General features: G+C 53.2%; 4 protein-coding genes and 1 non-coding gene across 8 annotated transcripts; 1 reads left to right on the forward strand and 4 right to left on the reverse strand.

Moving 5' to 3' along the window:
- Positions 1 to 1,140: 1,140 nt before the first annotated feature.
- TIA1 (TIA1 cytotoxic granule associated RNA binding protein) lies at positions 1,141 to 15,870 on the reverse strand. 4 transcript variants are annotated; one of them, XM_075736768.1, is made up of 13 exons: positions 15,661 to 15,870; positions 10,636 to 10,732; positions 10,073 to 10,171; positions 9,468 to 9,522; positions 9,264 to 9,296; positions 7,893 to 7,980; positions 4,096 to 4,171; positions 3,559 to 3,667; positions 3,305 to 3,400; positions 3,129 to 3,213; positions 2,428 to 2,551; positions 1,878 to 2,017; positions 1,141 to 1,419 (listed from the first exon to the last, which is right to left on the reverse strand). In XM_075736768.1, exons 1-13 carry the CDS (start codon positions 15,684 to 15,686, stop codon positions 1,296 to 1,298), a joined length of 1,152 nt encoding a protein of 383 aa, XP_075592883.1. In that variant the 5' UTR covers positions 15,687 to 15,870; the 3' UTR covers positions 1,141 to 1,295. The 4 variants fall into 4 exon arrangements, with proteins under 4 accessions (XP_075592883.1, XP_075592884.1, XP_075592886.1 ...); XM_075736769.1 differs by lacking the exon at positions 9,264 to 9,296; XM_075736771.1 differs by lacking the exons at positions 7,893 to 7,980; positions 9,264 to 9,296; positions 9,468 to 9,522; ... (1 more) ...; positions 10,636 to 10,732; positions 15,661 to 15,870 and adding an exon at positions 6,989 to 7,065.
- A 219-nt stretch (positions 15,871 to 16,089) lies between these two features.
- TRNAG-CCC (transfer RNA glycine (anticodon CCC)) lies at positions 16,090 to 16,160 on the reverse strand. The gene has a single exon. It is a non-coding gene; the product is annotated as a tRNA-Gly (tRNA).
- Positions 16,161 to 16,187: 27 nt separating this feature from the next.
- PCYOX1 (prenylcysteine oxidase 1) lies at positions 16,188 to 20,024 on the forward strand. The gene is made up of 6 exons (XM_075736767.1): positions 16,188 to 16,359; positions 16,440 to 16,646; positions 17,190 to 17,364; positions 17,825 to 18,036; positions 18,302 to 18,454; positions 18,607 to 20,024. The coding sequence occupies exons 1-6, from the start codon at positions 16,269 to 16,271 to the stop codon at positions 19,263 to 19,265; spliced, it is 1,497 nt and encodes a 498-aa protein (XP_075592882.1). The 5' UTR covers positions 16,188 to 16,268; the 3' UTR covers positions 19,266 to 20,024.
- Positions 20,025 to 20,787: 763 nt separating this feature from the next.
- On the reverse strand, positions 20,788 to 22,195 carry SNRPG (small nuclear ribonucleoprotein polypeptide G). Its single transcript, XM_075736604.1, has 4 exons — positions 22,067 to 22,195; positions 21,803 to 21,825; positions 21,241 to 21,365; positions 20,788 to 20,980 (listed from the first exon to the last, which is right to left on the reverse strand). Exons 1-4 carry the CDS (start codon positions 22,096 to 22,098, stop codon positions 20,930 to 20,932), a joined length of 231 nt encoding a protein of 76 aa, XP_075592719.1. The 5' UTR covers positions 22,099 to 22,195; the 3' UTR covers positions 20,788 to 20,929.
- Positions 22,196 to 23,049: 854 nt separating this feature from the next.
- FAM136A (family with sequence similarity 136 member A) lies at positions 23,050 to 24,274 on the reverse strand. The gene is made up of 3 exons (XM_075736603.1): positions 24,157 to 24,274; positions 23,336 to 23,476; positions 23,050 to 23,238 (listed from the first exon to the last, which is right to left on the reverse strand). Exons 1-3 carry the CDS (start codon positions 24,241 to 24,243, stop codon positions 23,050 to 23,052), a joined length of 417 nt encoding a protein of 138 aa, XP_075592718.1. The 5' UTR covers positions 24,244 to 24,274.
- Positions 24,275 to 26,078: the final 1,804 nt, after the last annotated feature.

The raw sequence follows: 26,078 nt of genomic DNA on the forward strand, positions 1-26,078 counted from the left end.
TTTCGTGTTTTTTTTTTTTTTTCCTTTTTTTTTGGGTTTTTTTTTTTTTTTTTGCATTTTTTGGGGGAAGGAGGTAGGACAGAAAAGGTCGGTTTTGGCCTCTGAACATTGAAAAAAAAAAAATAATAATAATAATAATACCATGGCCAGGTTTGCAAAGCTCCGGGCATCCGGGTGAAATGCAATCCCGGCTGGAATCGGGATATCGGGGGAAGTTTTATACAATTATTTAAAATTCCAAGACTACCAGAGCGTCTATTTGATATCCACGTGCCGAAAAAGAAAAAAAAAAAAAAAAAAAAAGATTTGAGGCATAATTCCTGTCCAAGGACCTGGCGTCCTACCTTTAAATAAGGAAACGTACAAAGGCGGCTAACGGTTGTGCAAAATATTAATTTGCGAAAATATTTTACATAATCAGTACATGTAAATGTAGAAATCGGTAAGAAAAAAAAAAAACACAACCAAAAAAAAATAAAATAAACCCCAAAACGACGACCCCGGCTGGTTCGTAGGAATTTGTCACGTTTTAGTAACAGGATTTTCGCTGTCCCAGGGTGGAAATCCTCGCTCCCGTAAGGCAAAGACGACCCTGAAAACCACGTTGAGATACAAAAACGATGTAAACTAATAATTTATCGTTGAAAAAACCCGGTGTAACAAAGGCGGAGAGACGGAGGCTTTATACAAGAGGCTCTTTTAAAACAGACGGTGCGAAGGCTGAAGACGCGGCGGCTTCAGGATTCACATGCTTTTGGCTTCTTATTTTTCTTGGTTTTGTTTTATAATACATTTGAAATCGTTCGGAACGCAAACTAGAACGGCACGCTACTTCCGAGGAAAGAAAAGAAAAAAAAAAACCAACAAAAAACCCCAACCCAAACCCCAAGAACAGAAAAGGTCGACGTTGTGCAATTTGCTGCCCCAGTTTTCAGCGGCAGAAGGTCCCTGCATTTGCTGTGTTTCAAAAACGTGGATCTTAAGAAACACGGAAAGGAGGAAAAAAGAAGGCAAAAGTTGGCAGACATCCAGCATCTCGTTTTGTGTGATTTCTCTTTTTTTTTTTTTTTTTGTTTTCTTTTAAACAACGCGGATGACAATTCATGATTAAAAATGCGTGGGTTTTTTTTTTTTTGGTGTGTGTGTGTGTGTTTTTTCATTTTTTTCTCTCTCTCTCTCTCTCTCTCTTAAATAAATACATCGTTATCTGACGCTTGATCTGATAAATCCTGACAAAGGCTCCGCGACGTTTCCTCTCCCGGCGGCCTGCCGGTTTCAGAGTCCTCCTCTCCCGCTCAGGGCGTTTCGAAGCCGGCCACGCGGTATCCCGTCTGGTTGGGTATCACGCTCCCGTTCTGCCCCTGCGGCGCCTGCACGCCGTAGTTGGCGCCCATCCACGCCGCCGAAGACTGCGTCTGACTGTCGGGGGTGGGGGGGGGAGAAATTAAATAGTTCGTTAGGTAAATGCGTAATGAGGGAGAGGTAAACGGAGCCGGCCTGGATCCCTACATGCCCCAAGCCTCTGCGTGAGGAAGGAGGGGTTTGTGCACTAGGGATTGTCGCCTTCCCCTGGGGGGAAAACCCTCGCAAAAAGCCCAAATGCTCACTTAAAGCCCAAATGCTCACTTAAAGCCCAAATACTCAAGGCCCAAATACTGACTTAAAAGCTCCTACACTCATTTAAAAGCCCAAATGTTCACTTAAAAGCTCACTCACTGAAAAGCCCAAATACTCATTTAAAAAACCCCAAATTCTCTCATAAACCCAAACGGCTCCCTTAAAAGCCCACTCACTTAAAAGCCCAAATGTTCTCTTAAACAAGCCCAAATGCTCACTTAAAAGCCCAAATGTTCCCTTAAATAAGCCCCAATACTCACTTAAAGCCCTGCTGGTTCCACGCTTGCCCGTACATGCCGTAGGCAGGGACCTGCCAGCCGTTGGGCACGTACTGCCCGATCTGGGCATTGCCGTACCACTGGCCCCACTGCCCGTACGCCGGCGGGTAACTGATCTGGTTCTGCGGGGACAAAACACCCGCGCAGTTAAGCGGTGCCCGAGAAGGCGGCAGTTTACGTCAACTCCCCCCTGCCGAGCCCGTCTGCTTGCTGAAACGACACTCCAACGGCCACGCAGGCCCCTCTGGAGTTAATTAGTCTTCATTAGAGTCTTTTGCGAGCTTTCTCCAGAATTTTAGGTCAGAGCTTTTTTACCTAACAAGAGTCATTTTGGTTTTACCGAACAAGGGATTTAAAACTTAAAGGCTGCACTTCAGAGAAATACCCCCTGATGACATACGCCATGGCGCGGGTCACGCGTGCTACGCGGGGTCTCTAAGCGGCACGCATGCGGACTTCACAGCCACTTAACGTGTTTCTAGTGAAGACCAAGGAGCAAAGCCCTGGTTTTTAGCAGAGGAGAAGTTCTGACCTGCTGGACAGGACTGATCATGTCTGGCGTCTCCTTGCCCCAGTAGCACTTCACCACGTGTCCCTCTATGGTTGTTCCGTTGACGGAAACGATGGCATGCGCGGCGCTCTCGTGAGAATTAAACCTGTCGAAACACAAGTCACGCCAATATAAACAATGGGCAGCAGTAACCCCGAGAGAGAGCCCCCGCCAGCTCAGCACAGCTCTGGGCTCTGGCAGAGCAGGAACTTTCTCCTGTCACCCCCCGCCACAGGGACAGCGAGGCCACGGCCACTTTCCCTGTCTCTCTGTGTCCTAACTCTCCCTAAACAAAACGGGAAAGTGAGCAGCAAGGAGAGCGGGTCGATTTACGATTATTTTTTGATTGTCTGGAGCCTCGTCGATGATGAGGCCAGTTCTGGAACAGATTCTGAAAGCCAACCGTCTGCCTCAGTAACTCCGCTGGGGCGTGAGACAGGGGGATCAGAGAGAGATTTCTCACGCTGACGGGCGCTGCGCCAGTTTAGGCTGGGTTAAGGGGTTTTTCCCACTCGTGCCGAGAGTGCTCCAAGCCGTAACTTGCTCCTCAGTTCCGGCTGCAGTCGGAGAAAGCCTCCTCTCCGGTTCGGCACGTGGCCAACCCCTGCTCTGCCGACACCGCAAGCGTGCCAACCCGTACTTGTTACTAAATTCACCGACGTGCAAACCACACGGCAGCCTACCGTACAAAGGAGTAGCCTTTATCCGGGAAGACTCTGATTTCCATGATCTGCCCGAAGGGAGAAAAGGTCTGGCGCATTAGCTGTTCTGAAACGGGAGGAAAAGAGAGCAGCGAAATGAGGCGACCGCTGTGGTACTCGGAGCCGTTCAACGCAACGGCAGTTTGAAGCCACGATACCTGTCAGTCCCGAAGTAACACCGCCGCAGTACACGGTGCAGTTGCTCGGGCTGGACTGGTTGACCACGTCGTCGTAAGACAGTTGTTTGGCGTTTGCTTAAAAGAGATTTTACAGAGTTTTTCAGTGGATCGGGCGCACCCGCAACGTAGAAATTCTAATGCCGATATACCTAATTTAAGGCACCCGCTTTCCCTCCTCCTGCAGTCTCCCAGGCTCGGGAGGTTTGCACAGACACAAATAACTGAGAACCTACATTCGTATGTACTCTTTGGAGCCGGAGGTTTTCTTGTCGCCCAGTTCGTTCTGATTTGCCTTCCGCCGAGCCACTGACCACCCATCTGCTGAATCGCGTTCTCTGCGTCCTGCCCATGAGAGAGGGAGAGAAGACAAACCCGCCGTCGGCATCTCTTCCTTCGGTGACAGAGCCGAATGAACGGCGGCGGTGCCACACGCCCACCCCATCTGACGCTTGCGATGTGCCGAAAGAATCCTACTTCAAAAGGAGGAGTTTTAGGCAGGATGAGGGACACTGTTAGGCCTCACCGAACGCATCCAAGACCCTCACGATACACGTCACTCACTCTGTCACGTCCGTACATCACTCGCTTGGACATCGCTCGCCACATGCTTTAGAAGCACCGAAGCGATAGCGGAGCGTCGCGACAAGCAGAGGGAAAAGCTTCCCGCGAGGCCGGACAGAGATCGGGACTGAGAGCGCTCTTTCCCTTCAGCGGCCGCCAAAAATTGTCGTCTGCTTTTCAGAGGCGCTTGAGACCGTGCAGCAGCTTACCCATTTATTGAAGAAGGAAACGAAGCCGTATCCTTTAGATTTTCCCGTCGCCATGTCCTTAACCACACGCGCGTCTCTAAAAAAGCAGAAAGGAGAAGCAGCTCAGCGCCTTCGAAAGACGACCGTACCAAAACGACAACTTGAGTCACGCGTACAGCTTATTGTCATGTTTCGCCTTCGCTAACCTCAACTCTTTATTGCACCGGCAACACACAGTCAAAGCAAAAGGCTTCTTTTCTAAACAGAACTTTACTAAGGCTTTGCCAGGTAGTAGCAAAATTAAACTTAATTGTGTAAACATGCAAATCAATAGCTTCTCTAGCAAAGGGATGTACTTTATGACAGTTGGCTCCCCGCTTCAGAATGCTTTTACAGACTGTTAAAGACACAAAGCATGGTCAAAGCAGCTATTCCAAAGAATCACTTAAGGCAAGTAGCTGACTAACGTTAGCTGAACGGCTCTCTTTAACCATGCAATTTTTAAACCCGCTATTCGCCAACACATTCTACCTACTCATTCAAAATATTAAATAGAAAAAAAAAAAAAAAAAAGGAAAAAAAAGATAGGAATTAAAAGGCATACGTCGCCTGTTAACCGAATTCTTTAATTTTCTCGGGTCAATTCGTTACCCCCTTTTTGGACTGTGGGCAGCTGTAAATTTTGAGAGATTGACATTTTCAGAAATTATTGAAGAAAATAAAACACCGAAACATTCACGTCTTAAACTACATATTACACATCATTTAAACTGCATTTGCACAACAGCAATCATACAGGACTGATTGGAAACTACAAGATATAAAAAAGCAAAAAAAAAAAAAAAAATTATATATATAGAGAAAAATAATAAAAAATTGATAAAAGTAAATAAGAAAACTACAACGTTTGTCCACTGTGAACTGTAGCTTGTAGTTAGCCATGGCAATTCTGTCCATTCTTCAGAGACACTCTGCAAAATAACCAGAGCCCTATTATTTGAGATGGAGTTAAAAAAGAGAACCCAGCTACAAGAGCTAAACCCCACTCGTGGAACGCCGTTCTATGGCGTTTCTCAGGCAATTTGCGTATGAGTTAGCCGAGGGTCGAGATGCTCTCGCGTACAGGCCACCCTCTCCTCCCCTCCTTCGCCCCACACATACAGGCATTAAGAGAACAGAAACAACAACATAAAACCAGTCAGAAAGTCATGCAATGTCACTTACGGCTGTATAAAACAACAGGGTTCAGAGAAACTAGTGTTAATGCGGGCACAACATTTAGCATTCCGAGACTGGCGAGAAAGTCACGACAAAGAGAAGGTTCGTTACGCTCGGGGGTGTTTGGTTTTTCTTTTTAAGCCTTACGGTAACCGCAAATGCTGCATCGTAAGCCTAATTCTGGCATACGTTAGCCCAAAGCGCTGACACCATCGCCAAAAGCGTGAGGAAAGTACCTCTCCCAAAGCTCCAGCAGAAATGGTATTTCTTTCCTCTTCACGAGACACCCCCCAACACACACCCCTTCGCCCTTTTTTCTTTCCCTCTTTCTGGGTTAGCTCAGAATTTGGGTCAACAAATTGCCTGAGAAGAGCCACTTTGGTAAGCTTAGACGGGTTTGCTCTGAAGAGCCTACGGAGGGAAGGGGGGAAAAACTCATCTCTACTTACCCTCAACCGAAAACTTTGAAAATAAAGACTTGAGAACAAGTGAAAACATGCGTACAGCAAGCATAAAAGGAAACCACAATGAAAGTGTGCTTTTTACAGTGATTAAAAAAAAATCCAGATACAAAGAATTACCAAAACTTCTGATGCGCTAATCATGCAGTAGTTCAACCTCGGTGTCATTAAAAAAAAAAAGCTCAGTTTAGCACCAACGAAGACAATGTTAAAAACCAAAAATAATAATAATAGAAAAATAATAATCAGGAAATATTCCGTTAGCACCCCATTTCTGGAAACTAGTCACTGATGAAGTACAGGTAAAGTCAAGGAACTTCATTCAACCACTTAAGAGACAGCAGCGCTATTTTTTTCAGGTTAAATTTACCCAAGTAGAGCACCGAGGTCTCTTCGGCTTTACTTAACTCCTCCGCTTTGGAACAAGAGTTCAAAAGAGTCATTATGGGGACAATTCTGAACCTGCTCCTTTTGTGGGAGAAAAAGAACCGAGTTTTGTGTTGGGCAGTCAGTCTGGGCCAGGGCAAACTGCGAGTCTTCCAGGTGTCAGCTCTACGGCCGTGCGCCGAGTGCCCCAAAAGCCAGAGCATCGCTTCCCCCTTCCTTCCCCAGCACCGCCAACATGCAGCAACAGCTCCACCTCCAAAAAGCCCTTCTAGAAAAGATGGGACAATGGGCACGGCCCCAGAAATACGAACGGCGGACCCACGGTCCTTGTGATTTTATACTTAAGACTCCCCCTGGCCGACACTCAGGCATTACTTTTTGCTTCAGGAGGAGGGGGTCTGGTTTTTTTAGGGGGGTCGTTCGTTAAAGGCGACTGTCCATTGAACAGTCACCCAGAAACCCAGCGCTGACTGGGTTAGGGGAAACTCTCTTGCACAGCTCCCTCGCAGTCCCACCGGCGCGGCCGTGGATTTCTGCCTCCCTTTCGCGCTCGTTCCAGCAGTTCAGCTCTATTTTAAGAGTCCCTCGTCCCTTCCATCCAGATTGTGTTTGGCCAGAGGATACACTGACTCTCCTTAGGAGTCCAACCCTCCGCGTTTCCCAGATGACAATTACAAAAGATGCAGTCAAGCATTATTGTTGTCTGAAGCAAGGCACATTCAGATCACATGTTTTTTAAAAATTTTTTTTAAAAGCCTTATCATAAGAGGAAATCAAGCCGGCATTAACAGAGTAATACACTGGACTCTGAGGGGGGAAAAAAAAAAACAAACAAAAAACAAACTTACTTCAATTAAATGCTTCACTACACAACACTCCAAAGCACTCTATGTTCTCTTACATCACCATCAAGAAACTTCAATGTCCAGTACAGACAACACTACAAGGAAAATTAATGGTTTACGTTTGGAGGATGGAATGAACGAACCGCTCCTTACTCTGCTACACTCTGAATACAACAAACTGGCAGGCGGAGACCTGCGAGCACCATTCCCCATCTGTAACGCGTTCGCTTGTTACACCATCGCTTTGCGCCGCTGGGACGAGGGCAAGTCCTCGACCTGAGATGCTCCGTGGCTTTGGCCGGGCCCTTTCGGGTCAAGGGCTGACGTTGACCAGTGCCAAATGCTTCAAGGCTGCTCTAGTGGCAGCCACTGGGTTGCCCCAATGAGTCTTGTGCTAAAAAAAGGTTTGTTTTTTGGGAAATGGGGATTTAATTGCAAAAAAACCCAAAATACAAAAAACACAATCCAAAAATCATTGGCTGCCGGTGGCCGGCACAGCACAGCTAACAAAAAATCCAAAGCCTCTCAAGACGTGAACGTGCAGACTCGGTCACAAACTGCACAGTGCGATGGTGATCTGACTGCTGAGAGGACTGGTGAAATGCAAACCCCCAGCTGAGGAGTCAATTTTTTTCCTGCGTTGCTTTGCGATACAAGGCAAGGAGTATAAAACCAAAGCAAGTTGGATGCAACTTCTCTAGGAAAGCAGAACAAACTACTACCAATGAACCAGGTTACACATCCCTGCTTAACCGTTCAGACTCAAGTCGCTGTACGAACAGATGATGTACATTCCTGCACTGCAACAACTCTTTTTTTTTTTTTTTTTTTTTACTTACTGAAACATAAGGCTGCCTCCATTTAGGAGAGAGAACTTTTAGTTTATTTGCCCTAAGAAATTACTTACGATATTCTTCCAAACGGCGCAAAAGCTGCTTTTATGTCTTCAGTTGTAATTTCTGGACTGAGGTCTCCGACAAAGACATGGAAATGGTCTTTTGGGGAAAAAGGGAAAAAAAAAAAAAAAAAGGATCTTAGCGTTTGAAGACAACCCTGAACACGCGCACGCGCAGAGCACAGCTATCTCAGAGAGCATGGCTTTCCAGCTATTACGACAATCTACAGGAAGACTAGAGCTTACTACAAAACAGAACGCGCTGCTCTTCGTAACGGATCCTTTGTCTGGCAGCGCTACAGAGTCAGTGATTTCAAGGATACTACGGTGACATATAGCATTTACATTTTCTACTTTAGAAACTGCTTTTAAGACCAGTCAGCATTGCCTATACAAAGTCTTCAGCTATTTAGCTAATGTGCCCAGGCTACAGGAAAATCTTTCTGTCTGTACACTACTGTTAAGCTTCAACATGGCAGGAGACCGCTAGCTATTCAAAATCTGATCAACTGAAATGACTACCAGTTTCAAGAAAGGCAGGATAACACTTCTAGAGTGGGACATACTGCGAACCTAGCCACCACGTCTGGGTTAACACCATAGGTCGTGAAGAACGAATCAAAAAGCACCTTGCATTGCAACAGGTTGCTGTTAAAGAATTTGAGTTCACAAAAGCCAATAATTTTGGTTGCCCAGCCAATACACTGTGTGGATCCACGTGAATTCAATGTGCGTGAATCCACGTGCAAGTGAACTAAGACTGAAGGCAACAGAATGGAAAGAGTGATCCCTTCAATTTATATCAGAGCCTTAAAACACACGCAGCAAAGAGAAACAAAAGTCCTGTATCTAAGGAGTTCTCCACTACAATCAAGTAATAGGTCACATACCATCCGAGCAATACACAGACTTATTGGTGCAACAGCAGGCACAAAACTCTTGAGTCCGCTCGGACGCTGACGTAGTTTAGCCCCACTGGACTAAAGAACTTCAAAGCTTGCTGAGGAAAGCAGCAATTCGTAGGCTCACCGGGAGTGATGGAGCCCCGTTTTGGAAACAGTCGAGGTACTCCTGAGGGGCCTGTGTGCAGGAGCGCGTACTGCGGTCTCACAGGGAGCCAACGATTCTGCCTCAACGGCGGGGGACAAGGGGGGGGTTGGGTTTGGTGGTTTTTTTACAATCACGCTCGTGACAAACAGCTGGAGATTAGCACCAGAACTAAACAGTGGCCGCTAGATCACACTTTCTGATGTCACGGGGAAACGAAAGGGAAGTCTTTCCATAAAAAATAAATGTGTAATGAACAAAACCCCACACATAGCTTCAGGTGGTTAGTGAATACCCTTGAGAGATTTCATTTTATGTTTAAGAAGATACAATTACCTTGTGAACGCTGTGTGTTGACAACGGTACTACCTGATGACAAAGATTAGATTTGTTCTTAAGTTTATTAACACAAACACATTAAATAATATCTTAGGATTACGAACAAAACATTACTGCATAGAATTGTACGGTGCTTACGGTTTATGTTTAAAAATGACTTGTACAAATCAAACACGTACTCAAAGCATAAGTGACACTTACTGCTGGTATCTTTCTTCTGGCTGCTGGGGGTCGTCGCCCAGTTCACTTTGACCTCCTGCAAACGTTAGTCGCTCACGTTAGATCAAACAAATCCCAACTAAGCTCAGATTCCTCCAGCATTTCATTGTGATGCCACAAGGGCACCAGATGTGGAAGTTTGGGGTGGGGGAAAGCTCAAGTTTAAGATACATTTCTGGGGAGAGGGTTCATTCTTCCAAACTGTGTTCTGCTGGTTAAGGGCAAAGACGGGAAACAGACCTGGTCGGGGAGTTTTATTTGGTTGGGCAGGGGGGTTTTTTTGCACGGGTAGGGAGAGGGACCTTGCCCTGATAACGGCAGCAGAAATAAAATACTCATTATACCCGCCGTCTCTGAGCCCTCCTCAGTTCTACATCCCCACCTCCCGTGGCGTTCTTGCTATGACTGTCTAAATGGCTCTTCTCGTTAGTCGTGCCACATTAACACCTCCGCCCAAACACAGTGCCTAGCATTTGCAGCGTATTCACTTTGCCTCAAGAGATATTTCCCTCACTGCTATTTCACCCGCACCATCCCAGAGAGCCTGATTTTCAACTCCTACTCACCCTGTAGACATGACAGCTTACCTTACCCATTATCTTCCGGCCATTCATAGCAGCCAGTGCTGCAGCCGCATGTCGGTGCTCATAGAACTCCACAAAACAGTACGGATCGTTTCCAGCTGTCTGATAAAAGACATAAACAAGGGATTATGGATACAAACCTCTTCAAACCGTACCCTTGCTATTATACTCGGCTCTTTATTCGTTACACCTAAACTCCTCAAAATAGATAGGCTTTTTCATCCTACATTGAGACCACAGTCAATGTGCTCACAACAATGCTCCAGGAGATTTCAGTTCTGCTTGAAAAAGGTAAAAGTATGGCAAAGAAGAACTTTTCAAATCTCACCTACAACACCCACATACAGTAACCTGCCTGCTCCCTTTCACAATACCCACCCACCCTTAAATTTAGCATCGGATACAAGGCGGAAATGATGCCCAAAGTACACAAATGTGATCTCCAGCCAGATTATGTCCCTTTAACGTGGTCATGCCATATTTTCAGTGGAATTCTGAAACATGCCAGTACGGCCCAAAGCCAATAGCTATGAGAAACATGAAAAACGTTAGGCAAAGGCTCTTACATCCATTATCATTTTGCAGTTTTTGCATGGTCCAATCTGGCTGAACAGCTGGAGGATGAGAGCTTCGGTCACGTCTCTTGACAGGTTCCCCACGTATCTACAGGATCAAAGACAAAGGTAGAAGTCATCCTGACACTCCAGTCTGCTCGTCAGTAACTGAACAAACATGGCCCAAAGCTGTTCCTGTTGAAACAAAGCACGTGTGTCGTGGTCTAGCCCCAGTCAGCAGCTGAGCCTCCCCTGTGGTGGGATGGGAAGGAGAATGAGAGGAAAAAGGTAAAACTCCTGGGTTGGGATGACAGTTTGCTAGGACAGCAAAGGGAGAGGGAAACAACAACAATACTAATAAAAGAATATACAAAGCGAGCAACACACAACACAGATTGTTCACTGGCCAGAACCTGACGCACAGCCCATCCCCAAGCAGCAACCCCTCCTCCCCGGCCAGCTCCCTTTATATACTGAGCACGACGAGATATGGTATGGAATATCCCTCGGCTAGTTTGGGTCAGCTGTCCTGGCTGCATCCCCTCCCCACTTCTTGTGAAAATTAACTCCATCCCAGCCAAACACCAGGACAGCGGGGAAGGATTATATACCGACTCGTAGAGCAACGGGGCAGAAATTGTTCGGTGACAGCAGGCAGCAGCAGCGCCTGTCCTCGGTCCCACCGAAGGTCTGCGTTTTTAAAACCTCACCTCGGTTCAAAGCTGGACGGAAAGCCAGATAGGGACAACTTGACCTGCCAAATTGATTTCCATGTATAGAAACGGCAGTTACGATAACCATACGCAGTCATCATTCACCAAGCACCATTTCCCCAGCTGCCCGAGCAGCTCAATCTGGTGTTTAGCAAGCACATTACACAATATTTAGTCAGTTCCTTTTAAAAAAGGCTTATCGTTTGAAAGCGCTACATCTGCCTAAAACAACCGAGGGCAAACGTGCTCAAGCGTGGGCATTCCCCTGTCCTCCTCCAACTGAAAGGATCAGCCTCCTCCAGCACAAACAGAACCCGAACCCCTGCTCCGATTCGGGGTGTTGGCATTCTCAGCGACAAAGATCATCCTTGACCAACAGGTGGGGTTTTTGTTGTTGTTGTTGTTAAGCCAGAATCACGGGATTTTTAAAAAAAGCACACAGAGAAACCTCAGCTCCAAAGGCGCGGCACCACCTTTCCGCAAAGGAACGTTATGTGGCAAACCGCGGCCTCTGCCATGAGAACCCCGGCCAAATCATGCTGCTGAAACCACGTCGATAAATCAGCAGTCTTCCCCACCTCGGTGCAAGAGTTGCAAAGATGCCATAAGAAAACAACAAGGCAGCAAAACCAGCGACTTCTTGCGCTCCTTCTGTTGACACAAGGCTGTGAACAGCCCTCCTGAAGAGATGGATCCACTCCAATATTTGGTTTAGCAGAGAGAGGTGGGGAACGGGACACACAGCCTCTATTTTTCGGTCAGAAATGACCCAGCAAGCTCTGTATTAATAATTTGACCGACTATTTTAGGTCGGAGTCAGAATCGTACTCCTTTTTAAAATCAACACATGCTTCACCAGAATCAGATCTTCAGAGGCATCCTCTCGCTCAACAAAGCGAGTAATTCCTGCACTTCCAGCGATGCTCCCTTAAACAGAGGAGGGTATGGCGCACTTCAATTAAGGCAATTAACTTTGTGCTCCATAACACCAGGACATTCTACCCTGCATCAAGTTCAACCGAGAGTCATAACTAGCGAGGCTTCTCTCGCTTTTTTTTTTAATATTATCACCATTTGGACAATGCATAAGCCAAGGTACTAAAGCAACAAGACTCTCACCTGACTGTCTAGGTCTAAGTTTATTAACAGTTTATTTGTAACTAGAAGTTTCCCAGACACGGTGTCCACACCCTGACCTTTGCACTTGCGCGGGATTTTCACCCCGATAATCAGACAGGCACCTCCAAAAGCATTATCACTGGATTTAGCTGGAAAAAGCAGGACTTAGGTAAGCGACCTCTGACAGCCCCATGAATCTCTGCATGGCCAGACTTTTCAAAATGCATCCTCAAAGGATCGATTGCAGCAACATATATGTGTACATACACACAAAGAGAGAGTGTAATCGCATACTAGATGTTGACCTACTTGCTTCCGCACAAAGGTAAACCCAAATCTCAGCTCCTCGTGCACAGACATGGTCAAGACATCCCCTAATTGCCACGCAAGCAGTAATGACACACGGAACACGAGCATTCTGTAAAACGCTAAAAAAAAGGAGAAGGAATCGTAAAGCACATCGGTCACTCAAAAAAGCCGCTTCACGTTGCACAAAATCAGCAGCTTTTTTCCTCGTCACCCCTAGCTGCCTACACCTGCTGCCTGCTCTCTGCGGCCAGAGCTTTCTCCAATCCACGAGCTGACAAACTACAACAAAGTCCTGCGATACGATCAACCGTGCCAAGACAGATGGGAAAAACATACCCTGAGCAACAATCCCCGTGCTGTTTTCTCTGACGTACTCTCCCCCTGCTACACTCGAGCCGTTTGCCTGTCCGAACCTTTCCACGGAGTTTCGTTGCAGCTCTGCTTCTGTGTAGATCCCGGACCTTGTTCCAGACCAGTTTTACAATGAAATAACCGAGCGCTGAGGTGACCCTGCCAGGTAGGGACAGCTAATACGGGAGAGGGAGATCCCTCCTGCCTGACAGTTCTGTCATCTCCTGCACCTTGCCTTCCCTCTCTTTCCTGCTAATTGGATTCTCATTAATGAGTCGGCCGATGCTTCTTTGCCGATGAAGGGTTATACTATATAAGGCAAACTATGCAGACAGCTCCATTTATTCACTGCACATTGATCAGTATATGGTGTCTTGAAAAGTAACACCGACCAGGTGTTAGCACTTCTGCATCTTTTTAGACGTACAAAGTCACTTACAAGTACGCATATTCCACAAGGATCTACGTGCTTATATAAAAAGCGCAAACAAGAGGTCTTTGTAAAGTTCAAAAACACTGTCTGCCTTGTACCTGCTCTTCAAATCTGTAACTTCTGCCGTTGAAGAGTGGCTTTCAAGCAAGGCAACTGGCCACGTGAAAACGAGCTGCCTCTCCAGAAAATCATTTACATAAGTAATATGGCTCCTAACGTGCTTTGAAACACCAAGACTCTAGCACCCCCCTTCAAAGAAACAGGTTACATGGAAATGGCAAAAAACAAGCCGTTACTTCCAACAACGTCTGCTATCTGTTCCAGAAAAACTACTTCAACGCGCTAAGGGAACTAAAGAAAAAGGCAGGCACGTTGCAGGCCACTTTGGTGGCCCCTCACCACCCAGCAAGGCAACGCAAGCTAAGAGGGAGCACCGTAACCCACGTCCAGATGGGGTTTCTGTTAGCACTACCTACAGAAATCCTCGTGCAATCAAACACTGAACACACGCTTCAGTCCTGAGCTGGAAAAGAGATTACTTTTAGCTGTGATTTCTTCCTTCAAGCTGCTCATTCTAAAAACCAATCTGTGAAACTCGGCTCGTGACAATCCTCCGTATGACTTGAGAAAGTCACTCAGAGCGATTCAGAGAAACACTGTTCTCGGTACGTTGCTCAATACTCAGTTCTACAGCTCAGAAACCCGGCCATGTTTGTGCAACGAGCTGCACGTGCTCGAGGACAGGTAATTCATTCCCTCAAGCATACGTCGCCAAGACCACTGGACTCCAGACAACAATTTCACTGGGATGGGGGGGGGAATGGGGGAAAACACTTTTCTAAATAAGCACACAAATACGCCAACAGGTCTGCCCCATGTTTGCAGACACCAAGAATAGCTCCAAAAATACACGTGCTACAAAGACAGCGGGATCATATACACAGGGAGGCAGAGTGTTTACCACTAAGGGAAGCCTGGACCAGAGGAGCTGGCATAAGTCACGTAAGAGTCTTGTTTTCCTGCGGTCACTCGGCCAAGTCATTTATCAACCCTTGGGGTAGGTGCACAGGCCAAGGGGAAAACTTCCCCCTCATCTTGGAAAGATTCCCTCTCCCTCCCGCCTTTCCTCCCCTTGACTCCTGCACTGAGGGAGAGACCAAAACTTTACACGAAGTGGAACAGAAAGCCTGGAGTCTGTGATTTCCCTGATCTAAACGAGGGAAACCGCTCCAGATAACACCTGCCAGAGAAAAGGAGAGAAACGCACACGGGAAACGTGCACAGGAGCTCTCCCACGCCTCTCAAACACAGGACTGAAAGTCCAAATCCCTCTTGACAGCGGCGGGCGTCAGCTGCCTCACACCGCCAGAAAAGTTGCTTGTAATTAAGGAACCTCGTTTATGATTTTAACAAGGCAAGGAGCTGCCCTACAGCTACAATTAATTCTTTGGGAAATAACAGGCTCGCAGTGTGCTTTAAACACTTGGACAAGCGCCGGGTTTCACGGGCGCCCCCCGTTTATTTCCATCAAGCTGTTGAACATCGCAGCGGGGCTCTGGCTGTTAGGCCAAGGCAGCCCTCCTCGCCCCCCCCCCCTCCCCGCCGCCCGTGAGCTTACGGTGCTAATATAACCCAGAAATGGTAAAATTCCGTCAGATGCTCGCGAAAACGTACATGGAGCAAGTACCGGGGTCGGGCGGGGGGGTGTGTGGGGTGTACATCGCCCCAGCCCCCTCCCCTGCAGATGCGAGCTGGAGAGGCCCGGGAGAAAACCCCGGGGGGGGCGAGCGGGGAAGCCGGTGAACACCACTGGGAAGCAAGGCAAGGGACTAGAATAGCGGGGCACGGGCGGAGGGGCTGGATCCGGCCCCGGCCGGACTCCCCCGGGCACTGCCAGCGCCGGCCCGCCGTGAGGGAAGCCGGGGCCAGGTGCTCCGCAGCCGCCCCCCCTTTGGCACTGAAGGCGGCCGAGGGGCCGGGGCAGCCGCCGCCACCCGTCGCGGAGGCCCGATCGCGCCGCCGGAACCTGAGGAACCGTGCGTGAGGGGAGCCCGGGCCGCCCCTCCCCGCGGAGCCGGGAACAATAGGCGGTCTCGCCCCCTCCCCACTCACAGGGTCTTGGGCATTTCATCCTCCATGGCGCCGCCGCCGCCGCCCCCGCCCCGCCGCCCCGGCTCTTCACGCCGAGCCGGCCCCGCGGCCCCGTCAGCGCCTGGGCAGCCCGAGCGCCGCCGGCCCCGCCGAGCCCGAGCGGCGGACAATAACCCCAATGGCTCTCGCAAGATGGCGGGTGGCGGGCGAAGGGGCCCGGCCGGCCGAGAGGGGGCGGTAACGCGCATGCGCCCAGAGGAGGAAGCCGAGCTTCCCGCCCGCCGCCGTTCCCGCGCATGCGCGCCGTCACAGACCGCCGGTAACGGTACCGTTTATCCCGGGGGTACCGGGGTACGGGCCTGGCGCCTTCTCACCCCCGCCGGGCGGGAAAGGAAAGGGAGAAAAAAAAAAAAAAAAAGCATTAACGAGGGGGATGAAAAAAAACTGCTCTGCGCCGCCCGGGAATCGAACCCGGGTCGCAAGAATGGGAATCTTGCATGATACCACTACACCAGCGGCGCGGTGGAAGGTGCGTTCCCGCCCGCCCTCATGGGCCTCCCCGCGCTCCCGGCCCCGCCGCCGCGGCGGGAACCAGCTGACGGGGCGGCCCCGCCCGCCGAGCCAGCGCCATGCCGGCCCTCCGCCTCCTGCTGCTGCTCGCCGCTCTCTGCCCGCCCGTCCCGGGCCGCCGGCCGCAGCGCGATGCCCCCGGCAAGATCGGTAGGACGGAGGGGGGGAGGTTGTGGGGGGGCCACGGGGGCTGTGGGGGCAGCGCTGACGGCCGGTACCGGTTCTTCCAGCCGTGGTCGGCGGCGGGATCGGGGGCGCGGCCGCCGCCTACTTCTTGCGGCAGAAGTTCGGGAGAAGCGTGCGGCTGGAGGTGCTGGAGAAGGCGGCGGTGGGGGGGCGGCTGGCCACGCTGGAGATGGAGGGAGCCGGCTACGAGGCGGGGGGGTCCGTCCTCCACCCCCTCAACCTGCACATGAAGCACTTCGTCAAGGAGCTGGGTGAGTGGGGACCCCCCCCCCCGGCACCCCCAACATCACCCCCCCAGCCCCAGGGATGCTCCGGCTCCAGCTGTCCTGCTCTGCTGGGGGGACAACCCCAAAAAGAACAAGCCTTGGTTGCCCCCCAATATCCTCCCTCCCCAATATCCTCCCCCAATATCCGTGTGCCCCTCCCCCCAATATCCACTCCCCCAATGCCCCCCCATCCTTGCCCAGTCCCCCCCTGCAGTATCCTGGCCCCCCAGGGAAAAGGAGACCCACATCCCCACGGAAATGGGACACCCTCCCCCCTACACCCCCCGTGGGCGATACGTTAATCCCGTCATGAGGGTCCAAAAGTCACCAAAGTAAATAACGACCTGGCTCCTGCTCAAGGACTAATTCCCCCGTCCACATCTTGGGGAGCCAATCTTTAATTGCTCACCCTTATCACCGCGCAGCTAGGTTGTCTCGGGAAGTTAAAATCAAGGCATATACTTTAACACGAGCTCCGCCGTTAACATTAAATTACCTTTTTTTTTTTTTCCACCCCCTTTCCTCAAGGCCTCTCGGTTGCCCCAGCGCACAACAGCCTCGTAGGCATTTATAACGGGGAGGAGTTCGTCTTCGAGGAGAGCAGCTGGTACATCGTCAACCTTCTCAAGCTCCTCTGGCGCTACGGGCTCAACCCCCTGCGAATGTACATGTGGGTGGAAGACATCCTGGACAAGTTCATGCGGTACGTCAGGCCCCTGCTAGGGGGGGGGAAAAAAAAAAAAGGTGCAAAACCTGCTGCTGAGTTGTAAAAAAATGGGTGAAATCATCCCATCGCCATTGAGAAAGGAGGCTCTGGTTGGCGTCTCTCCATCGCCAATTTTCTAAGGAAAAAGATTGCGGTAAGCGCTGTCATCTTCAAACAGAGCGATAGCAAGAGGCTGCGGTGGAAACGCAGGTTAGATGTCCCGTTGATCTGGCGTCTTGAGCGCTCAAGAGAATTAAATGCATAACTGTGCACAAAGTGCTTTTGTTAGGGGAGATCAGCGAATTAATAACGAAGGTCTAGATCTCCTCAGGCTAGGAGGACCCTCCGCACCTTCCGCGGGCAGCAACGATAATTAACAGCGATGGAACACGCGCGGTTCCTTCCCAAAGTAAGACAGCCGTGCCCGCGCAAAGCTATTTCTTGTCTCTGCTTAAAGGATCTATCGCTACCAGACGCACGACTACGCCTTCAGCAGTAACGAGCGCCTGCTTCACGCCCTCGGAGGGAGCGACTTCACCCAGATGCTGAACCAAACCATCGATGAAGCCATGCAGAAAGCCGGCTTCTCCCATAAGTTCATAAACGAGGTGGTTTGTCCGGCCATGAGAGTTAATTACGGGCAAGGTATCAGCATCAACAGTTTTGTAGGTAAGCGTTTCCTATGTCAACCTCCCAACACGTCTGTCCCAGGGACCCCGTGCTCGTCGCGGGCGTTGGGGTTCCCGCTCCCTGGGCTGGTGCCGTGCAGCAGTGCCTTTACTCCCACAAACTGCTAGTTTAATGAATCTTCAAGCAAGCTCCGTGACCCAATGGGATGGTTTTCCCCCCCCGCTTCCTGCCTTAATTTTCCACTTTCCCTTTCAAACACTCCCCTACACAACAAGCCCCTCTAACGATCTCGATTTCCTTGTAGGTGCCGTTTCTCTGGCAGGGGTGGAATCAGGGCTTTGGTCAGTAAAAGGGGGGAACAAACTTGTCTGCACCGGCCTGATCTATGCCTCCAAAGCTGAAGTTATCCCTGGTACGGTTTTGTCCATAGAGCCGAAAGTCAGACCCAGACCCTCAGGTGAGTCGGGTTTAGTTTATAAAGCTACTTCAGCTCATAACGAGGCGTAATTAGCCAAAATGGGATAGTATTTTAAAAGCCTGATGTTTGTCAGAGGGATAAATGGGATTTCCTCCGGCTACAGAGTGGGATAACAGAGCTTTTCTCCCCAGGGGACCCGGTGAAGCTCTACCAGGTCACTTACAACACTACGTCGGGACTAACGGGGGATACGTACGACATCGTCATCATCGCTGCTCCGCTCAGCCGCAAAATGGCCAACATCACCTTCAAAAACTTTGACCCTCCTGTCCCAGACTTCCCAAATCCTTACCACCAAACCGTCACAACCTTAGTACACGGACGATTAAACTCCTCTTTCTTTGGTTACCAGGATCCATCTGCCTTTCACTTCGGTGCCATTTTCACTACAGAAAATCCCAAACTGTTCATCAATAGCTTGGGGGTTGTGTCGCCCGTGGAAGACGTTGGCGGTGAAGGACAGCTGCCCTTGCAATCGGCCGTCTGGAAGGTGTTTTCAAAGGAGGTGCTAACCAAAGAGCAGCTTAATTTGCTTTTTTCCTCCTACGACTCCATTAAAGTGAAGAAATGGTTGGCGTATCCTCACTACAGCCCCCCGGAAAAATGCCCTCCCGTCATCCTCCACGACAAAATCTACTACCTGAACGGCATCGAGCGGGCCGCGAGCGCCATGGAAATGAGCGTCATCGCAGCCAAAAACGCCGCCCTGCTTGCTTACCACCGCTGGTACGGGAACACCGACATGATTGACCAGGAAGATCTGCACGAGAAGCTGAAAACGGAGCTTTGAGCGGCCGGGTGCTCGCAGGAACAGCCACATTACAAACCTCCCAAAATTCGGATCACAGATTGTAGCTGTTTAGCCACAATTAAAGCTAACGAACAAGGAACTCCTTGCTTAGCCCCTAAGGAAGTTGAGACACCCAGCCAGCTCAAGATGCACTAAAACAGCACTGAAAAGGCAGAGGAAGCTTTCCCAAGCGAGCTGGCGCTTCCTCGAGCAAAAACTCCTCGATCTATCCCTACGCGCGATCAAAGATGACATTTTTAAATGCCATATTGACCCCAAGAAGTGCCCTCCGCGGGCAGGAGTCTGCCAAACTCAGGATCTGCATCACTGTGATTAACCCACACACGTCACTTTCCCTTGCTGGATGCGTTTCAGGCGGGGGGGGGAAAGAGTAAAAAAAAAAAAAATCCACATATTGATTGCCTCAGCTATTTTCTGAAGGGTGCATCATGTAATTATTCCTTGGGGTGGGACTAGTGCTGTGGAAATCGGGGCTGTGTTCTTAATTTGCTACTAGAATAAGTACTGTAGCTTACGGGCTGGGGGGGGAGCGGTCTGGGAGCACACAAGTTGCCAAAACAGGTGGGAAATAAGCAAAAACATTAATAATTTAGATGACCTGACACTACAGTGGGGCACCACCAGCTTTGAGTAAGTAAAAAAACCCTTTTCAGGAGAATAATTAGACTGTATTTAATATCGCCGCAATACCTCAACCCGTGTCTGAATATTGCCATAACAAATAAAACTAGTGAAAAAGAGGTATCACTGTACTTACAGTCTGCGTTATCCCCACAAAACACTTTCCATCCCAGCAGAACAGACTTCCCGCTGCTGGGGGCAGGGGGGAACTTTGAAAAAACCTCAAGCTCAGGATTTGTATGATCATTCCAGGTAGCAACTGATCAAATTTTTCTGAGAAAAAGCTCACTTTGAAGCACTTGGCACCTCTGTATTAACAACGCAGTGACAAAAAAAAAAACCAACCCCAGCTCTGTCAATAAAGGATCTGAAAGCAGAAATTTGCTCACAAAAGCAAATGAAAAAAAGCAAATGAAAAAAGGCAATCTTCTACTCCAGTCCCACTTAGGGGAAAAATCTGGAGGTTTATTCATCCTTTGATGCCTGCACCGTGACTCCGTGATGCAGAAACAGAGTAAAAATTATTTAAAAAAATATAAAAAATTGCTACTTTCAGGCAGCCCAGCTTGGTACAAATACTCTACGTCACTCTTTGCAGGTAAAATTCCTTCATTGGCAGGAATTTTACCATTTTCCTGCCGACGAAGAACCAGTAACTCACTGAACGAACGGAACGCAGCTTTGTAGCTCCTTCTTTACAAGGTACGAAGGAGAAGAACACCAAAATTTAACATCCGCTTCAAGAAATTAAGCCTCCTGAAAGCCTTCCCTGAGTTTTAAAGCTATTGGAGGCAGAATTGACAACCGCCCCGGCTGCGCTGAAGAACCAATGTGTTTCAGCTGCCCTGTTACCCAAAAACACAAGTACGACTTAAGCAAGTTATGTCAATCATTACAAAAATTTATTTAACAAAACAAAAAAAAGTTTGCACTCAGGGATACTTCGCAGCACGTTCGATGACTAAAGAAAACAGGTGGGTTAGGTCTTGTCACAGCCGGTAACGACGCAGGCTTCTCCGGTGCTATACTCGTTCCAAGGCTTCCAGCATAATGATGCTGTTTCCTCGTATTACCTAAAAGCAGAAGGTCAGAGCAGTCGGTGGTTAACCCCCCTCAACTTTATTTTCCTAAAAAGCTGAATCTGCGCTAAAAATTCACATCGAATTTTGGAATCCTCCACCCCAAGGATGAACGCTGACCAATATTAACTCTAACACCCCACAGACTGTTCCATGCTATTAAAGTAAACCCATCGACTGAAAATCCTGCCTGACACCGCCCAGCTATGTCTGCGGGCACCCTCCCGCTTGTTTCGGCCCCAAGTGGCACTCACCACCATGCCGATATTGTTCTGCTGTCCTCCCGGCGCCATCTCCACGCACTCATCGATGACGAGGTTCATGAAGGGATCAAACCCCCGCAATATGCCCTGCACGTGTCGGCCGCCATTTAATTTCACTACAAGAAATGGAGTAACGTTTAAAGAAGGGGATGGCCGAGCGCCTTTGATGTCTTCTCACCAGAACTGCAGGTTGAAAAATGAGCGGGGCCGCAATGAGGGAGGTTCTTTCGTTAATCGGAAGCATTTACAGCATCGCATCCGATGTGCTAAGAAAAGACTGCCCTAAGAGTTTAGGAGTGCAAATTTTAAATTAATATTGACCCTAATTAATTGATTTTGAAGCCCCAAACTAGTCAGGGCCCTCTCTGGGTGGTCCGGTCCCCAGGCAGCCGGCATCCCCCCTCCCGCACGCTGCAGGGCGCCGTGAGGAGGACAGCGGGGCGGGCTGGGGGGGATGGGGACGCGGCGTGGGGGTGCGTGGGGGGTGGGTGTCCCCGCGGCCCTGTTACCCTCCGGCTGGGGCCGGGAGCAGCTCCGGGCGGGCGGCACTCACATGACAGCTTCTTGTCCATGAACCTGCAACGAGACGGAGCGGCGGGTCAGCACCGGCGGGGGCAGGCAGGGGGACACACACACACACACACACACACACCCCCCCCCTCCTCCCGCTGCTCCCACCGCCGCCATGACACCGGGGAGCCCGCGGTGCACGCCGGGACGCCGGCGGGGGGTGGATCGCGGCGGGCCCCGCGGGTGCGTTTCCCCCCCCTCGCCGCCCCGGTCCCGGTCCCGGTCCCAGCCCCGGCCCCTGACGCACTTCTTCAGCTCGGGCGGGTGCGCTTTGCTCATGGCGTCTCCTCAGGACCCCTCGCTCTGCCGCTCGCGCCGCGCTCTGACGTCACCGCGCCGCCCGCGTCTCCCTCCCCCGCCTCAAACAGCCAATAGCGATCGCGCCCCCTCCCCTTTTCTCCCCTTTCCCGACGACCCTCGCGCCTCCCCGGCAGCCAATCACGGCCCGCGGAGGGGGGGGGCGTTACCGCACTCTCCCGAGTAGCGGCGCGGCGGCGGGAAAGGAAAAGCGCGGGGCGGCGCGCGGCTCCACGAGGAGGTACGGTGGCACGGCCGCCACGCGCCTCCCGCCCGGCTCGGCACGTGCGCGGGGCTCCGCGTGCACCGCACACGCGTGGGGGGGGGGTGCGTGTGTGTGTGTGTGTGCGCGTGTGTGCGCGTGTCACCGCGGGCCTTGCACACGTGCGGGCACCGCCCCACGCCGCGCGCACACCGGGGCCCGGCCCAGGCCTTGCACGCGAACACGCGCGTCGGGGTCACCCTGTGCATCGCACGCGGGCGGGGGGCACGCCCTGCACACGTGTGCACACGCACACACACGCGCAGGGGTCACGCTGTGCCTTGCACGCGTGCAGGGGATCACCCTCACACCGTGCGTGTGCACCGCACTCACCCCGTGCCTTGCACACGCGCATCGCACGCTCGGGCTGCCCCACGCCACGCACGCACGCGGGGCTCACCCCGTGCCTTGCACGCGCGCAGGGGCCGCCCCACACCTCGCACGCGGGGCTCACCCCCCCCCACCCCCCCACGCGCCGCCCACGTGCAGGGGGTGCCCGTCACCTCGCACACGCACGCGCAGGGCTCACCCCACCCGACACGTCGCACGCCTCGGCGGGTCACACACACACCCCCCCCCCCCAGCCCGCAGCACCCGCGGGCGGTCGGAGCGTGGCACCTCGCCTTTAATGAGCGCGGGGTTGGGGGGGGGGGGGGCCCCCCGGCGCCCCGCTACTGCTGGAGGGCGGCCAGGCTGTCCTTCATCTTCTTGGCCATGGCGGGCACGAGGCGCAGGTGATCGTCCCCGCAGGCGGCCAGGCAGGCGTCGAGCTGGGCGCGCACCCGCGCCTCCGCGCCCCCCGCCTCCAGCGCGTCCTTCGCCTTGTCGTTGCAGTGCAGGGTGCAGCGGCTCAGGCGATCCTGCGCGGGTTGGGAGGGGTGTCAGCGGGTCCCGGTGCTCGCCGCCCCCCCCCCTCCCCGTGTGCCCCCCCGCCCCGGGATGGGGGGGGTCTCTCACCTGGAAGTGCTCCAGCTCGGCGGTGACGATGGCCTGCGCCTGGGCCAGGGGCGCGTGGCACCGCTCGATGCACCGCTGCACCTGCTGCATGGAGGCCGCGCCGTCCTCGCAGCACCGCGCGCTGCACCGGAACATGGCGCCCTGCGGGGGACACGGGGGGGGGGGGTGTCAGCGGGGTGCAGCCTGCGGGGACTGCCCCCCCCACCCCGCCCTGTTTTGTGGGAGCACCCTGCGAGGAGCCGGCTGCGCCCTGAGCCTGCCGCTGTGCGAGGTCTGCCCAGCAATGGGGGGCACGAGGGGGGCTCAGGGCATGGGGGGCACAGGGTATGGGGGGGCACAGGGTATGGACTGGGGGGCCCAGGGCATGTGGGGGGGCACGGGGCATGTAGGGGGGCACAGGGCATGGGGGGGCACAGGGAATGAATGGGGGGCACAGGGCATGGGGGGCACAGGGTATGGGGGGGCTCAGGGTATGGACTGGGGGGCTCAGGGCATGTGGGGGGGCACGGGGCATGTAGGGGGGCACACAGGGTAACGTGGGGGGGCACGGGGGGGGCACAGAGCTTGCGTGGGGGTGGGGCAGGGGCCATGCACGGGGTGGGGGGTGCGCGGGGTGGGGGGGGGGGCTGCGGGGCTGTGCGGGGGGGCACGGGCCGGGCACGGGCTGCGGGGGGGGGGGGGCCCAGCGCCTGCCCAGAGCACACCCGTGGGTCACGCCGGGCACACGCGCGGGGCGGGGCGGCAGCAGCTCCCCGGGGGGGATCCCGATCCGATCCCCCCCCCGGTGCCTGCCCGGTGCCTGCCCGGTGCCTGCCCGGTACCTGCATGCCGCGGATGCGCTCCCGCTCCAGCCCCTGCACCGCGCTCTCCACCGCCGCCTGCACCCGGCCCTGAGCCGCCTCCGCCATCCCGGGCCCGGCGCAGCACCGCCCCGCGGGGGGACGGGCCCGGAGCCCCGGCACCGCCCGGAGCTGCCGGCGGGGGGGGGGGGGGGCCCGGGCGGTGGTGCGAGGCCTGAAATGCCGGGCTGGGCCGGGCCGGGCCGCTCCACGGCTGCACCGCGATGCTCTGTCTGTCTGTCTGTCTGTCTGCACCGCTGCAAGGCTGCACCGCGATGCAATACGGCTGCACCGTGACGCAATGCCTGCACCGTGACGCAATCATGGCCTCACTGAAGGGTTTGGGTCGGAAGGGCCCTTGAAAGGTCATTTAGTCCGACCGCTCCCGCCATGGGCAGGGACACCCTCCACTAGCCCAGGTTGCCCAAAGCCCCATCCAACCTGGCCTTGAACACTGCCAGGGAGCCAGGGGCAGCCACAGCTTCTCTGGGCACCCTGGGCCAGGGCCTCAGCACCCTCACTGTCAAAGTTTCCTGCGATGCAGCGCCTGCGCTGCGACGCGATGCACCGTGACGCAACGCCTGCGCTACAACATGCCGCCGCGCTGTAGCCTCCCCGCTGCGATGCAACGGCCCCGCCGTGCTGCAACCCACCACCCCGCACGTGCTGCAAAGCCCCCCCACGCCACAGCGAGGGCCCGGCTCAGCCCCGGGTGACATTTCCCCACCTGGGTTATTTGTGGCCGTGGCATTACGGAGCCCTTGCGGCCCCCAGGATCGATGGCAGCAGCCGGGCATGGTCACGGTGGGCACGTCCCGGGTTGGGCAGTGGCGTTGGGCAGCCCCCGGCACCGGCGTGACGGTGGCGGGGAAAAATCCAGAGCATGGGGCACGCCAGAGAGCGCCGGAGAGCCCCGGTTGCCTCCCACACCCCTCACTGCCCCCCGGCACCGGGCTGTGGCCGACCAGCCATGGAGCCAAAGTGACCAAACCGAACACCCACCCCCCCCCGCCCCGGGTCCCCCAAAGCGCATCACGTCCCTGCAAACACCGCCCTGCACTGCTGGGGGGTCGGGGACGTGCCCCTGTTTCACCAGCCCTGCCCCACGCGGGGGGGCGTGGGGGGTGGGGGCTTAGACCCCTCCTCAAAAACCTGCTCGAATTATACCCTGCAGCAACAAACCCACGTCCCAGAAGTGGCAGAGCTGGGGGGCTCAAAATAGCCCCGCGGCCGCCCCCGTGCCAGTAACCTGAGCAGGTCCCGGTGGGGCAGAGGGAGGGCAGGATCCGGCCACGCTCTGCAGCAGCGGTGCTGCGCTCTGGGCTGATCCGGACCCTGCCGGCCCCCCCCCAGCGCTATCCTGTGCCTGCCTTAGCCCATTTCACAGCCCGAAACACCGAGGCCAGGCTGGGGGCGGAGAGGGGGAAACATGCTGACCCCCTGGGGGGCTCCTCGGGCAGGATGAAGCCCATGACCTCGCTGGTGGGGGAGCATCGGTGCTGCCCGCCCCCCCCCCGGCCCCGGGAAGGCCGTATCCGCTCCAGCACCTGCGCACCAGCTGGGCCGGCAGTGGGTGTGCGGAGGAAAGGGTGTGCACACACACGCACAACCCCCCAAACATGGCATGCACACACCCCCCCCCCCCCCCCGGCACAGCACCCAGGCACAGCACCCCTGCTCCTCCGGGGATGTCTGCAGGCGGCGGGGGGGGCCCAGCCCCAATGGAGGTGCCACCACATGGGGGGGCTGCAGACCCACCCCGGCCCGCAGGGTGGGGGGGGCTTGGCTGCAGCTGCTGTAATGGCAAAGTATATTAAAAAAAAAAAAGGGGGGGGATTAAACCCCTTCTGGAATTGACCCTGTCCATCCCCTCCTCCCTCCCTCTTCACTTCGTGGTTTGGGCT

Source organism: Balearica regulorum, chromosome 27 (assembly GCF_011004875.1).
Source record: "Balearica regulorum gibbericeps isolate bBalReg1 chromosome 27, bBalReg1.pri, whole genome shotgun sequence".
In the NCBI taxonomy this organism is placed as follows: domain Eukaryota; kingdom Metazoa; phylum Chordata; class Aves; order Gruiformes; family Gruidae; genus Balearica; species Balearica regulorum.

What these genes read in the sequence shown, in the direction of transcription:
- TIA1 (XM_075736768.1), bottom strand. Translation starts at nt 15,686, where the DNA reads ATGGAGGATGAAATGCCCAAGACCCT. An exon ending in CCAGAAGAAAGATACCAGCA is followed by an intron (nt 9,297 to 9,467) that starts GTAAGTGTCACT and finishes CTTTGTCATCAG; the next exon opens with GTAGTACCGTTGTCAACACA. An exon ending in TGTTACTTCGGGACTGACAG is followed by an intron (nt 3,214 to 3,304) that starts GTATCGTGGCTT and finishes CTCCCGTTTCAG; the next exon opens with AACAGCTAATGCGCCAGACC.
- PCYOX1 (XM_075736767.1), top strand. Translation starts at nt 16,269, where the DNA reads ATGCCGGCCCTCCGCCTCCTGCTGCTGCTCGCCGCTCTCTGCCCGCCC. An exon ending in CGATGCCCCCGGCAAGATCG is followed by an intron (nt 16,360 to 16,439) that starts GTAGGACGGAGG and finishes CGGTTCTTCCAG; the next exon opens with CCGTGGTCGGCGGCGGGATC. An exon ending in AGTCAGACCCAGACCCTCAG is followed by an intron (nt 18,455 to 18,606) that starts GTGAGTCGGGTT and finishes TTTTCTCCCCAG; the next exon opens with GGGACCCGGTGAAGCTCTAC.
- SNRPG (XM_075736604.1), bottom strand. Translation starts at nt 22,098, where the DNA reads ATGAGCAAAGCGCACCCGCCCGAGCTGAAGAA. An exon ending in CACCCGCCCGAGCTGAAGAA is followed by an intron (nt 21,826 to 22,066) that starts GTGCGTCAGGGG and finishes GTCTCGTTGCAG; the next exon opens with GTTCATGGACAAGAAGCTGT. An exon ending in CATGGACAAGAAGCTGTCAT is followed by an intron (nt 21,366 to 21,802) that starts GTGAGTGCCGCC and finishes CATTTCTTGTAG; the next exon opens with TGAAATTAAATGGCGGCCGA.
- FAM136A (XM_075736603.1), bottom strand. Translation starts at nt 24,243, where the DNA reads ATGGCGGAGGCGGCTCAGGGCCGGGTGCAGGCGGCGGTGGAGAGCGCG. An exon ending in AGCGCATCCGCGGCATGCAG is followed by an intron (nt 23,477 to 24,156) that starts GTACCGGGCAGG and finishes TGTCCCCCGCAG; the next exon opens with GGCGCCATGTTCCGGTGCAG. An exon ending in CCGAGCTGGAGCACTTCCAG is followed by an intron (nt 23,239 to 23,335) that starts GTGAGAGACCCC and finishes CAACCCGCGCAG; the next exon opens with GATCGCCTGAGCCGCTGCAC.